The sequence below is a fragment of the Molossus molossus genome, unplaced genomic scaffold, assembly GCF_014108415.1.
Source record: "Molossus molossus isolate mMolMol1 unplaced genomic scaffold, mMolMol1.p scaffold_m16_p_5, whole genome shotgun sequence".
NCBI lineage: Eukaryota > Metazoa > Chordata > Mammalia > Chiroptera > Molossidae > Molossus > Molossus molossus.
The window spans coordinates 63,535,179-63,549,078 of NW_023425388.1; the positions used below are offsets into that span (position 1 = coordinate 63,535,179).

General features: G+C 53.7%; 1 protein-coding gene across 1 annotated transcript in view; it reads right to left on the reverse strand.

Moving 5' to 3' along the window:
- Positions 1-1,140: 1,140 nt before the first annotated feature.
- PDIA5 (protein disulfide isomerase family A member 5) overlaps positions 1,141-13,900 on the reverse strand; it is an 85,464-nt gene continuing 72,704 nt past the window's right edge. Inside the window, exons 14-17 of the mRNA XM_036243110.1 lie at positions 12,489-12,619; positions 8,247-8,317; positions 1,742-1,876; positions 1,141-1,361 (exon numbers count right to left, since the gene is read on the reverse strand). Of these exons, the coding sequence (XP_036099003.1) occupies positions 1,281-1,361; positions 1,742-1,876; positions 8,247-8,317; positions 12,489-12,619 (418 nt within the window). The 3' untranslated portion in view covers positions 1,141-1,280. The remainder of the gene's footprint in view (positions 1,362-1,741; positions 1,877-8,246; positions 8,318-12,488; positions 12,620-13,900) is intronic.

A 13,900-nucleotide genomic window follows, 5' to 3' on the forward strand; every position in this document is an offset into this window, starting at 1 on the left:
ACCGAAACCACAGTGACCTAGAAAAAGCGAATGCTTGGTTACCGTTGGCTTCAGCATCCCATTTTTCCTGCTCATCTCAATATATTTCCTCTCAATACTAGTCACTTTCCAAGAGGACATTTTGTGGTCCAACTTCCTTGCTCTGCTCTTCAGTGATTGATGGGGCCAGCACCCCATGCCACCTACCCACCCTCAGGAGTGTCTTCTGTGCGGGTGACCCTGGATTGTGGCTCTCACCTCTCCGAAGAGGACGTGGAATGAGGGAGAACATGAGTATCCATTCTTTTTTTTTCCCCAAATTTTTAATTGATTTGAGAGAGGAGAGAGAGAGAAACATCTACTTCTTGTTCCATTTATTTATACATCCATTGCTTAATTCTTTCTGTGCCCTGATCAGGGATCAAACATGCAACCTTGGTGTATGGGACAATGTCTAACCAACTGAGCTACCTGGCCAGGGCAGGAAATTATCTCTTGATGGAGTCTTGTGTGGGTAATCACCAGCCTCCAGTCTTGTTAATTTCAATGCCTGATTATGCAAATTTACTTTTCTTAAGCATATTAATGGGTCATTAATGCAAGTAAAATAAAGCATGGCAGGGTGAATAATAGCACCTATACTTCTTCAATCAGATATCCATACTATGTGTCTGGTTGTGGTTGCAAAGCAATCTGGATTAAATAATATGATTCACAAATGAAAAGCTGCTAGGAATTGGATTTTAGTATCACTCAGTCATACATAAAACAGCCACTTTTGTACTACATTTCCACATTTAAGAAAAATGAAATGTTTCCTCTGCGACAGGTATACTGGACACACTTGATCTCCGAATCCTAAAAACAATTCATGGAAAGAATACAATTTAGAGGGACGAGAACAGGACCGAGTCACCTCAGGTTCTCAATATGCCAGGGATTTTTGGTTTTTTTTTTTTCAGTTCCAATCTATCAAAGAGGCACTTTCTGAAATTCATTAAGCTTTCCTGTTTTCCTACCAACTGTTTAAAATGTCATATCCTACTATTTGCTTTCCTGGTTACTGGGTAAGAATTTAGGGTATAGTTGAGGGGCAGTAAACGGGTATCCAGTCTTCGTTAGCACAGGCTCCATGGAAATAACCCACACCGCCAAACAATCGGTTTACTTTTATTTCAAAATTGTACAAAATGGCCATCACGGCTCTAAAAAACTTTGTCTTCGGACACGTGGAAATTCAGAAAGAACAAAGAACAGGTAACATTCACAGTGTAATGGAAAAGCTTTCTCTGAGGCAGAAGTTACAACTCTTCTTTCCTCTTCCCTAATCTCTCATGGTCTCCCTCCCGGAGGGTTCGAATAAAATTGGTAAATCCCAATTCCTGTGGGGAAGGGGAGAGAAAGGGGAAAAACATAATTTTAACTCAGTGCAGATGTGCACGCTCTCCCTCACCCCCTTCCCTGACCCTCCATGTACTCATTCCTCTGGGCAGAGAAACTGGCAGGACCCATGAGTGTGGCTGGTGATCCAGGGGGTCTGCTTGCCTACGCAGATGCCCTACAAAGCCACCGGGCTCTGGAACAGAACTGCTGTGATAACCCCTGATGCCCTCTTCCAGCCAGGCCCTGAACCCTGCCTTCTCAGCTCTGAGGGCCAGCTGAGTTCGGTGACTTCTGGAGGCCTCCCTCTGCTGCCCCTCAGTGTCTGTTTCCCTGCCCATCAGCAGAAAGAGCTCTGGGCAGATTTCTCTCCCCAACTCACCGTCCGATCACTGTCATATTTTTCTACAAACTTCCCATAGTGGTAGTAGTGAAAAGTGGGGTAGCCTTTGATGGCCTCCTGTTGACACAGGTCCTGGTTCTTATCTTTGATGCAGTCAACAGCAGCACATGAGATCTGTAGGTGAGGAAAGGGAAGGTCAGCACAGGGGTCCCCAGCCTGAGAGTAGAGGTCTGGGCATTCTGCACACAGCCTGCACTGTGATCCTTCCCCGGAGCAGGGAGGCACTGAACCAGAGCGTCCCCGCCCGGAGCTCCCTTGAGACGGATAGTGCCTGTTTTCTGTTTCTAAGGCAGATGGGCAAGGTCTGAGGATTTAGCTTGGAGTACCCCAACTGCCTTTATTTTATTTTATTTTATTTTATTTATTTATTTTTTCTTTATTGATTTTTAGAGAGGAGGGGAGAGGGAGAGAGAGATAGAAACATTGATGAGAGAGAACATCGACTGGCCGCCTCCTGCATGCCCCACAGTGGGGATCGAGCCCGCAACCTGGGCATGTGCCCTGACCAGGAATCGCACGGGTGACCTCTTGGTGCATGGGTGACACTGAGCCACTGAGCCACACTGGCCGGGCCCCTGACTGCCTTTTAAAATCAAGAGTACAGCAGCCCGTCTGTACTCTGCAGGGTTCACATCTGTGGAGTTAACCAACTGCAAATCAAAAATATTCAAATAAAGAAAAATCCCTGTAAGTTCTAAACAGCGAAACTTAAATTTGCTACATGCAGAGCACGACGCTGAACCCACTGGAACGCAGTGATGTGTAGGCATACCCTGCTGTAGCCTATGTGTCCATATAGGTCATATCCAAATATTCTGACATTTTATAAAAGGGACTTGAGCATCCCCAGATTTTGGTACCTGTGGTGGTGTTAGTGAGGGTGGTCCTGGAACCAATCCCCCAAAGATACGAAGGGGCAACTGTATATATCCATCAAAGAAATTTTGACATGAAAGCAGTTGTAAACACCACAGGTTTTGTGATACTTTCTGGGATGCATTGTGGGATTCATTCATTTACCGCTAATAGTCCCTGAACATCTGCTTGGGAGACAGTGTAGTTCCAAGGTCAAGAACAAGAGCGCTGGAGTCACGTTCCTCACGTGCGATCCTTGGCTTGGCTGCATATTAAGACCTAAGGAAAATTACCAAGCCTCCTGGTGTCTCAATTCCCATTGGCACCCCTGGCACACGGCTAGCGGTCAGTAAATGCCAGCTGTTGTTATATTCACTCATACCGGCCCCACACACAAGCTCTGTCCCCGCCAGGAGCTCAGTGTCTGTTCAGATAAGGAGAGTCAGATAAAGAGACAATTCCAGGGCTTGACAGGAGGCATGACGGAGGTGGTCCTGGGTGCAAAAGAGCCCAGGGGAGTGGAGCGAGGGCATACTCTGCACCGGTGCCATCTGAGCCACGCCTGAAGGGGGAGGTAGAGAAAGTTCCAGCCAGCGGGGCACAGTCCAGAAACTGGAAGAGAGTTCAGCATGACCAAAGCAAACAGCGTTTGCAGTCAGAGAGAGGTTCCCAAATTGGCTGTTGGCCACTTCTTGCCCATCTTATAAATTCCACAAGCTGGGTAGTGTTTCCTTATTATTTAGTGTTCTTTCAAAATAAGAGGGTATAAAGCAGACACACAGAACTTTCTCCTTGTTCAGGGTCGCACAGCAGAGAAGAAGGGGAGCGGGCCCGGTTGGTCTCGGAAACACGCAATCCCGGAAGAGGGGAGGACCGGTTCTGAAGGTCAGGGAAGGGCAGCACCGATCGAAGTCCTGCTATGCGTTCTAGATGCCAGGGGTACAGGGTGACTTGACAAAGTTCAGTCAGAGAGTGACTGCCGTTGTCACTGACGAAAGACACGTAATAAGTGAGATCATTTTAGAGCCCAGTGCTGTTCTGAAGAAATGAAAGGAGGGTGATTCCATAAGACGCCAGCCAGAAGGGCTGCTTTCACCAGGATGGCCAAGGAGGCCTTCTGAGGACGTAACACTCGATTTGAGCCCTGAAAGATGAGCAGGCAACCAGCTGCCTGATGAGCATCCACAGCTCACTGTTATATCTTTCTGCAAACTTCCCATAGTGGTAGTAGTAAAAAGCGGGGTGGCCCACACCAGGATCCGAGAGAAGAATGACCAGGGGGGTCTCAAGAGCAGAGCCCAATAAGGAATTCAGACTGAACTATTACCACAGCTTGAAGTGCTGCATAACCATGATTCCCACAGTTCTTTGGCTGCTGGTTATGTACATTTGAATGGAGGCCCCTTTCCCAGGTAGGAGAGCCCTGCAGGCCAGCAGCAGTCCTGCCTTTGTGCCCAAGTGAGCAGGGCTACTAGTCAGTGAATGAAGTGAGGTGTGGCCTGCACGCTGGTCACCTGTGCGCCACACCTGCCTTCTCTCACCTGCCCTCAGGCTTCCCTTCTACCACGTAAGTTTCTCTATAGGAGGACTTGGTGGAGCCGAGTTTGCAAACTCGCTGTACACAATCCGCAGCTGGCTCGCAGTCCTGTTCTATTTGGCCCACACAGAATTAAAAAAAATGGAATTAGCTGCCAACCTAGAAAGAAAGCCAGAATATTTTTGTATCAAAGTTTGGCTTGCCAGCTTCTCTTTGAAAGCCAGATTTGATGGCACTTGCCCTGCAATCCCACAGGCTGGAGCAGAGGGCGGCTGTCTCCTTCAGGCAGGTTCAACTTGCCATCTCGCATCCGCACGGAGCATCCGCACGGAGCCCGATCCACCTGACCTGCAGGCTGGCCCCTGCAGGCTGGGAGCTCTGCTCGTCCTCCAGAACGCTTTCTGAATTATTTAGACACGCGAGGCAGATGCTCCTCTGGCCGTCCTCTGAGTTCCGTTTCTGGGGGCAGGCGGGGAGGGCTCGGCCCGGGGGGACCTCACACACCAGGCGGCGGTCTGCCTCCAGCCCTGGGCCGGGGCCAGTGCTCCTCTGCTGTGCGGTGAAAGTGTCGGATGAGCGTTGCTCTGGGCTGCTGCTCTCCCTGCATCCGCTTTAAATTATAAATTTAATTTGTATACATGCCCTGGAGCTGTGGGAAATGTAGTGTGTGATTTTATAAATCTACTAAATTAAAAATGTGTACTTATTCGGAATCACCTAAACTAGCTGTCAGCTGCACACGGAGAGGGCGACTCCAGCTGCACAGGCCCCCCACGCTCAGTTCCCACGAGGGAGACGAGCGTGCTCTCTTGAAAGGGAGTGCGTGGACTTTGGAGAGAAGGCGGCAGGGAAAGCTTGCCCGGCTCCCGATTCCACCTGTCCAAATGCCTGCGCCTTCACTCCCTCAAGACCCGCACCGAACTCACCCACAGCACCGAATGCACCTCTCACTTCTCGATGTGTAGTTGGCGGTCAGGGCCCTGCTGTGTCCCCTTGGCCCAGCACTTGCCACTGACACCTGCAAGTCCTGGCTGCAGAGAGCCAGGAGTAAGGCCAGCGACGGACAGAGCTGAAGGACATCTCCCTCCGGACGGACAGCCTACTTACCCACCAGGTAATCTGCTCATTAAGGCCCGCGCTCTGGCACCTCTCATCTGCTCTCCCTTCCTCCGCCCCCTCCCTGGCAGCTTCCTGAGACCACCTCCCACATAAACCCCCTGCAGTCAAGTCCCAGGCCCCACTGGCTTCTGGAAGAACTCTGCGATGCCTGTTTATTTGAGTCTCACGCTGCCCCTTTCCAGCTGGGTAACTTTGGGCCACTCATTTAACCTAAGAGTCAATTTTTCAATGGCAAAGTAATAGTACCTAGTTGATCAAGCTACTGTGAGGATAATACGACATATGCTTTTAAAGTATTAATGGGAGAGGGACTCTCAGGACATATCAAATATGCTATTGTTCCTTCACTCAGTCAACATTTACAGAGGTCTCAAGGAGTAAAGACTGTGGGGAATTCAAGGACAAATGAGGTCCCTGTCCTCAGGGAAGCTTTCCCTCCTGATGGGCAGACAGGTTTGTAAACATGGGGGGGGGGAGCTATATACAACATGGCCAGAGTTACTGCAGCCTCTGAGCCAATCACAGAGGGAGGGACCCCTCCAGGAATGACCTTCAAACCTGGTCAGGAGCTGCACTGCAGGCCCTGCTCCTCCCCCAGGCCAGGCACCCCTGGATGTGCAGTGAGACGAGCTGTGCCCTGCAGCCCAGTGGTCCCGGCCCGTCTGTGCCCACCACCTTGCACCCTGTGCTCTGTGGCCCCTCCGCAACACCATCCATTCCCACACTCACAGAGCGCAGCCCCTTCTCCACGTAGCGTGTCAACTGCTCAAGTCCCCCAGTGAGCTCCTGGGAGGGAGCGGAGGCTCCCCAGCTAAAATATGAGCTGCCTCACGTGGCTTTATTGATTCAGTAAAATAAATCTCTGCAGGAGCTAATATTGACTTTGGCTATCTATGAAAATGGAAGTAAGCAACCAACTGCATATTGATTGGGGAAGGAGCAGGGGCCGGCCTCTGGGTGGAAAAAAATACAGTTCCAGCTAAGGGGGGGACGTCAGGAGACCCAGTTCTGTCTGCGATAACCCACTGGGTGTTCCACAGCTCCGCTCTGGGCCTTGATCCCTCATGAGTGGAAGGAGAGAGCTGGGCAGGCCAGTGGTCAGCAAGCGCTGGCCTGTGGCCAGGGCTGACCAACCCCAGTTCCTGGAATTGATGTGACAGCTCTATGATGGCGCCCAGCAGTGTGGCCCGTGACGTTAGTCCCCCAGGCCATAGCGGCAGAGTGCTTCCCAGGGTTCCTGAGAGCCACCTCCAGGAGCCCCACGCCGGCCAGCTGCCCGAGACCGAGAGGATAAGTGTGCTTCTGAAAGCGGGCGGTGTCCTCGGCTTGGAATAAGGAAGTTGGAAGGAGAGACGGAGGGAATGACCCCAGGACAAGGGCAGCAACATTGTTGGCCCACACTAAGACAAACAAAGATGTATCAATGTCTCAGAGAAGAAGGGGTCACCATGGAAATGGGGCTCCTGTGTATCAGCAGAGGGGAAAGGGAAAGAGGGGAGCTGAGCCTTGGCCGCCGGCTGTGGGCACAGCCAGTGGCCACAGACCCTAGAGCCATGGAGACCTAAGCAGCCAGTGGGGAGGGGGGGACTTCACCCCTGCCCCTCTCCTGTCTGTCCAGAGCACAGATGTTCTCTGGGGAGTAAATGCCTCGCCCCGCCACCCAACGCCAGTGCGAGGGAGCCCTGCTGGGATTGGCAGCCGGGCTATGCTGGACCTCCCCAAGCTCCCGGAGCAGGAGCAGCCACCCTGACGAATGCCCGGGCCCCAGTGGAGAAGCGGGTTGGGGGTGAGGGAGACGGAAGATGGGAAGCCCTTCTTGCCATGACCCCCTCAATGCAGGCCAAGTAGCAAGAGGAGGAGAAAAATGGTCTTGTCTTTACATCCCCTCCTGGAGGGCTGAGGAGTACCTTTAAGGGCACAGCTAGGGCTTGTGGGTGACGATGGGGCTCCCTGAGTCTAGGGCAGGGTCCTGGGGCTGAGTCCCCATGTGTCCTGACTCTCTACACATGTGCCTGTGCCCCCGCCTGGCTTCCTCTCACTGGCTGTCCCTGTGAGCTCTCCCCCTCCCATCCCTGTCCCTCCCACAGGCTGGCCCAAGGCGATCCCAGCATGTGTCCAGCCAGGCCCTGCTTCGCCTGAGGATTCCACCAGGAAGACAGGGCTCCCTGGCAGAGATGCGTGTCTTTGGGTTGGGTGTGTGTGGGTGCGTCTCTGGTGCCTGTCGGGGGACAGGTTCCTATGACATTGACCCAGGCTGGGAATGGTCTTTGTGTTCATCTAGCCCAGCATCCAACTTTACAGAGAGGAACTCCCGGCCTGGAGAGTTGACGTGACTTCTCCCAGGTCACACAGGCTAGCAGCAGCTAAGCCACACCACCCTGAGTTCTGGGGTCTTTTCCTGGCCACATACCCCCTGGCCCGGCACCACACACCACCCTCACTGGGTGGCGAGTTGCCGTGCCCTGGCTGCTGGAACCGCCTGGGGGACGTGCCTGGGGGCCCCTCCCTGCACGCTAATCCAATCTGCAGGGCTAGCTTGTTAATTTTATGCTTCATCAGCCGGCCGCTGCAGGAATCTTTCACTTATGAGGCTCCATAGACATAGCCTGCTTTCCTTCACCCTGGCTGCCCATAGTTGACTTTTGTTAGATTTTATTATTTGTATTTTTGATTATGTAAGTAATGCATGATGATAACTCCCACTGCAAAAAGGTTCAAGCTCTAAAAAAAATAAAATAAACAGATAACTTCTCCACTACACCCCTCCTCCAAAGGGCAGCAGTGTCGCAGTGTATGCCCTTTGGTGGATTCTGCAGCTTCCGTGCAGCCTGCCCTGTCCTGCCTTATGGAGAGAGAATGTCCTGGTTCCCAGGAATCCCCTGGTCTCGGACTGAATGGAAAGGAGGGAGGTGTGGGAATTGGGGACAAGGCAAAGTTGGAGGCAGGACAAGAGATGGAGAGGAGCGTCCGTACCTTTCGGTCATCTTTGAAGACGTCCGCGGTGGCAGTGAAGTGAGGGATGACCTTCTTACAGTGTGGGCACCCTGCGTGAAAGGGGGAGAACGTGCGGCATGAGGGCACGCTGCAGAGCCAGAAGCCCTTCCCAGGGCCTCCAGAGAGGCCTTTCCGGGAGCTTCTCTCCACCAACTGACTCCCACACACCTACACACCCCACTGTCATCGACCCTGCCCCTCAAACCACTGCCCTGTGTGTCTGCATGAGGGCTCTGCAGGTGTCCCTGTGCAGGCGCAGGCCCACGACCTCGCACCCCACGCCCAGACTGCAGCTGACAGGTACCTTCCACAGAGGCCCGCCCTCACGGCTGGAAGAGCCCCGTGCAAAGGGAGCTTTGGGCTCAGGGAAAGCGGATGTGATTCTCTGAGCCTGTTACAAAGTCCCTATCTCTTGCCCCAGTGGCAATGGCAAACCTCTCCATTTCCTGACTGAGAAAGGACTGGGAAAGGACAGCGTGGGAGGAGGGGAATGCAGGAGCGACTACGCTGCCTGAGCCCCTGCTACTCCTGCTTTGGGGCTCACTTCCATTCTTAGCAACCACTACCCTCATCCCAGACTGAGACGCCAAATCAGGCCCTGGTCCTCACGTTGTCCTTCTACCCTTCGCTCTACAACCAACCTGGGCCTCAGATCCAAGAACAGGAGAGCCAAGGTCAGGCTAGGAGGAGGACAAGCTGCAGAGAGTCCCTGATGCTTCTCAGGGCCCAGGTTCCCCACCCCAGGAAGAGGCCCCTCAGGGTGGACGAGCACCCGTGACTCCAGAGGCCCTGGACGGGACAGTGGTGTGCATGCGTCCTGTCCCTTGTTCTGGATGCCACCCTGAGCCCGAGGCTCGGATGACAGCGTCGCAGGCACGGGCTGGCACCTGTCCCAGCGAACCCAGGGCCGCATCCCCTGAGGAGAGTGCCTGGGAGGCTGCAGGCCGGCCTGGCCCAGACCTGCCCTCTCTGCCCTTCCCTCAGCATCAGCCGACCAAAACCCAAGCCCACCTCCCCTCAACCGCTCCCCAGACACTGAACACAATGCCAAGAGAACAGAACTGCTTTCAGCAGAGGATTTCCCTGACTGTGGTAATTAATTCTCATCAAAACACAGGAGGGAGAGGCCAAATGTCCTGCAGGGAGACGTCGCTCCAGCCAACTTCCTGACAAACAACCAGGGCCCTCCAGCCCTCCCTCGGCCTGGGAAAGCCGAGGTGGGAACAGAGTGGCTTTGCTCATCTGCTTGCTCTCTTTCAAAAATAAGATGATAATGATTGCCATTTCAAAGATGTTTTGTGAAACCAAATTAAGACTAAGCTACAACTCTAATCTGCAGTCTGCACTTGAATGGGTTCCTGAGGGGGGCGGGACCACCCATATGGCCTGGCTGGTGGAATGGCCAGCTGGTCCCAGCAGTGTGGGTGGTGATGGGGAGAGGGCTTAAAGGGGTTTTCCATCATCTGACCCAGGAGCAGAGAGGAGAGCGGGGCTGGTTATGGGTTACATCAGAACTCAACGAGACGAAGTGCCTAGCAACTCTAACTCCCGGTAGACACCAGCGGATGTTTTCCATGGCCTCCACGGCCATCACAACACTTCACTAACGTGACCTAATGGAGAGAAGAACAGCTCACCTTCATGAAAATTCACTCGGCGAAGAAATAACAGTATACGTTTGAAGAGTGTAACGTATGTGCTGGTGGACAAGGCTCGTCAAAGATACCCTAGGTCGTGAGTGGCATGGATGCCCACTGATAGCGTCAGGCTGCCCAGAAACAAGCTACCCTCTTCCCTCAAATCTGGTATCACTAGTTTTTCCTTCTAACCTCTTTGCTTACTGAAAGGACAAAGGAACTGTCAGCCTAGTGCAAACCCCTATTACCAACTTAACATATCTAGGTCTCGTATTAATGGCCTCCTGTTGCATGTAATCTTTTCATTATCCAAAAGAAAGAGCACAGTGAATGAACGACTGGCGGGGGGGCGTTTTAGAAAAGGTGTAGAGATGCTGCCAAGAGGGGTCAGGTGAGCAGAGAGGCAGGGTTTTTTAATTTGGACTCTTTTAAAAAAAAAGACACCGCCTCTGTGCAGCAGAAAACCAGAGGAGTCTCCCAGAGTGAGGGGAGAGAAACAAAGGCTGAAATGGGACAGAAAACTCCTATTCCAGAGACTCAGCCAGGCTGGCCTGAAAGGGCGGTCACCAGGGCCAGACAGACCATTCAGAGCAAGTGGGGCTGGAACAGGGCAGAGCAGGGGGACAGCAGGAGGGGATGCACGTCTGGGGAGGTGGGCGGGGGAGGGATCCAGAGGCCGTCTCTTGCTTTTTACTTTATATCTACCTTTACCAGGTGTTTGACCTTTCTGTAGTATTTCGAGTCTTTGTATATAAATGAGTATATATTATAGACTGTATCTATTATAAATTAAGTATATTAATTTTATTATTAAAAAATTTTAAGACTCCCTTGTCTTTGGATAGTTCCCCGCCCCCCAATCCTGTTTAACCTACTGGTTAACATATCTGAGGAGTCGAGCGGGGTTCAGAGACAGGCAAGTAAGTGCAGGAGGGAGATGGGAGACTGTACGTACCAAGCCCTTTGCCACAAGTCCAGCTGCTCAGTGACTCCCCCTACGTCTAAAGTCCTCTCTTGCCCAGGCTGACTGTGAGGACCTTCAGCTTGGCAGGAACCACGCCTCCTCCCGTGTCCTGGGTCCAGGACACCACCCAGCACACAGCTGGTACAGGATGTGAGAAAGGACCTTAGCACCCCAGCAGCGTCGGAGTCCCCCAGGGTCGAGGGTAGGAGGGGCGTTTCCAGGGGAAAGTATTTAGTCTGGGCTTTCTGAAGCCCACCAGCAGCTGGTCAAGGGCGCCCACTCCGACAGCCAGGCCGCCACTGCTCTGAGAACGCGACTCTGCCGGACCTGCCGAGAGGGAGCGCCAGGCAGCAGAACAGCCCTGTCCCTACCTGCTGCGAGCCTCGGGCAGGTCGCCCTGCCGTGTCCTGGGTCTCAGCAGCGCCCTGCCGCTGCCCGGAAGGAAGAGCTCACCCTATCCCCTCCGTCCCGCAGGCACTGAGAGCAGGGCAGGCTGGGAAGCTGGAGCAGAGGTTCGCAGCCGTCCTGATGCCGCGACCCCTTAGTACAGCTCCTCACGCTGTGGTGACCCCCAACCACACAGTTATTTTCGTTGCTACTTCATAACTGTAGTTTTGCTACTGTTATGAATCGCCATTGGAAATATGTGTTTTCCGATGGTCTTAGGCAACCCGTGAAAGGGTCATTCGACCCCCAAAGGGGTCGCGACCCACAGGTTGAGAACGGCTGCCTAGAGGACCTGCGAGCACATCCCCCACCAGGGATGTGTTAGGGGCCTGAGGGCAGGGGTCTGAGGCTGGGGGACAGCAGGGCCAGGAGGCAACCCCTTCCAGACAGGAGAGACATTACGGAATATTGACACTTGACAAAGGGGGCCCAGGGAGCAAACAGGAGGGGTGGCTCCAGCCGCAGGTTTGTGACTAGCCAGAGCTGCCCGGCTCCTGTAGATCAGGCTTTATTATCCCCACTCCATTAAGCAGAGCCATAACCTGGGGTGGGGGCGGGGAGAAGGGCAGAAGAGCAGGGAATTCAAGGGCCTGTCCTTTTAAGCATCAATTAACTTCGAAATGGGAATACACAAACCCGAGGTCACAAGCACCCCCAAGTCACTTCCTCAACTCAAGCTTTGATCACAACGAGTCTTGGATCAGGATCTTGGAGCTCAAGGAATGTGGCTGCTTCACCACAGCTAAAGCTAATTCCCAGGTCTGAAGGGGAAGTGGGTGTCTGGAGGGATGGCGGGATGGCGGGATGGCGGGATGGAGGGATGGAGGGATGGAGGGAGCCGAGGGACGAGGAAGGGGCCGGTGGGAGGCAGACAGCCTGGAAGAGTCCAGGAACATGAGCAGACTGAATAATCATGTGGCAGGTCTATGCCACAAATAGAAGAGGGGGGCTTTAGGAATGATGGGAGCAAGGCCCCCCAGCAAGAGGCAGAGACCCTGACAGAAGCAGGCCTGGACTTTGAAGGACTCAGCCTGGAAGGAAACTGGGGAGCCTTGCTGACAGCAGAGGTGAGCCGAGATTCAACCTGCGGGTGCCCTGGTCCCGGGGGGTCTTCTTGGTTCAGTCTGGCCCACCCCTCTCCCGCACCTCTCAGTGAGCACCCCAGCTACTTACAAGGGGCATAGAACATGACCAAGGTGTGCTTCTTCTTCTTCAGGGTCTCCCGGAAGTTGTCTCCCATCAGGTGCAACACGCTGGTCTGCTGCTCTTCCCAGGTGGGCTCTGGGGGTGGGGGTGCCTCGGGGCTGCAGGAAGCCGGGGTGGAGGGGACACAGTCATGAGGAGAGGCTCATGTATAGGCAAGTACTTCCCCCCTCTTCCCCTCCTGCACCAGGGAGGGGTGCTCGAGAGAAATCACTTTGCATCCTTTTAAATTTAAAACTTCAGCTTAAACATGAAAAAATCTGTACCATCAGCAAAGATAGCTGATTCCCTCTGAAGAGCCTAAGAAGCAGCCATTTCGAGAAGCTGTGGAGACCCGAGCCCCTTCCAGGGCCCGGCAGCCTCTCCAGGTACGGGCGGCCATCGTCTCCTTCTGGGGTACAGAAGCTCCTCCACGGGGCTCCCCTCCCCCTCCCTGTTTCGTCTGGGACCCCGAAGGCCCTCCTTTATCGTCGGTTTCCAACCCTTTCGTCTGGTGGAGAGAGCAGGAGCCAAGGAGTGCGGCGGGTCTGGGTTCAAATCCAGGTTACTTACCAACTAACTGTGTGACCTGAGGTGAGATGCTACACTCCTCTGAACTTCCGTTTTCTTCTGTTAAATGAGTACTATGAAACCTACTTGCTGGATCCTTGTACAGAGCAGAGAGGTATGCAAAGCACCTAGTCGGCCCAGCAACTAACAGTTGCTGCTGGTGTTCAGTGTTTACGGCTTTTCATTCTTTCTGTCCACGGGTTCCCTCCACTCTGCCTCGCAAGGGTATAGATCCAGGGTCTTCTCAATGCCTGTGTGGCCCTCGCCCCCTTCCTTACAACCACACTCTCTCCTTCTCGTGAAGTGTCTCTGGGGAGGGGTCTGCACTCCGTGCTGACGCACCCGCCCCACATTCTCTCCTTCACCTCTGCACCCAGCCGCCATGCACCCTCACCTTCCAGAGCCCTCTCTACGGAGAGCCTGCGAGGACCACCTCCCCATCGTTCCCACAGCCCTCTCTGTTTCCGGTTCTCTCTCTCAGCCCCTGAAATTCTCAAAAGATCTCATCCACCTGCATGGCCTCCACAATCTCCACAGCTGAGGGTGACTCGAGTCCTGACCTCTCCTCCCAGCCCCCTAAGTCCAGGTATTTCCACCTGGAGGTCCCACTGTCATCCAATCCCAACAAGACTTAGAACATATTACTCTTCCCCCTCCTCTACCAACTACCCTCCCCCCGCCCCCCCATCGACTCTCCTAGCCGGCTCCATGGTCGACACTGCCCTCCTGACCTTTCTGCTCTGCCCTATCCCTGAATCCTGAATCCTGCCGCCCCAGGCTGGCCGGCTGGCAGGCGTGTCTGTACCTGCAGCAAGGCCACTTGCGCACAAGCC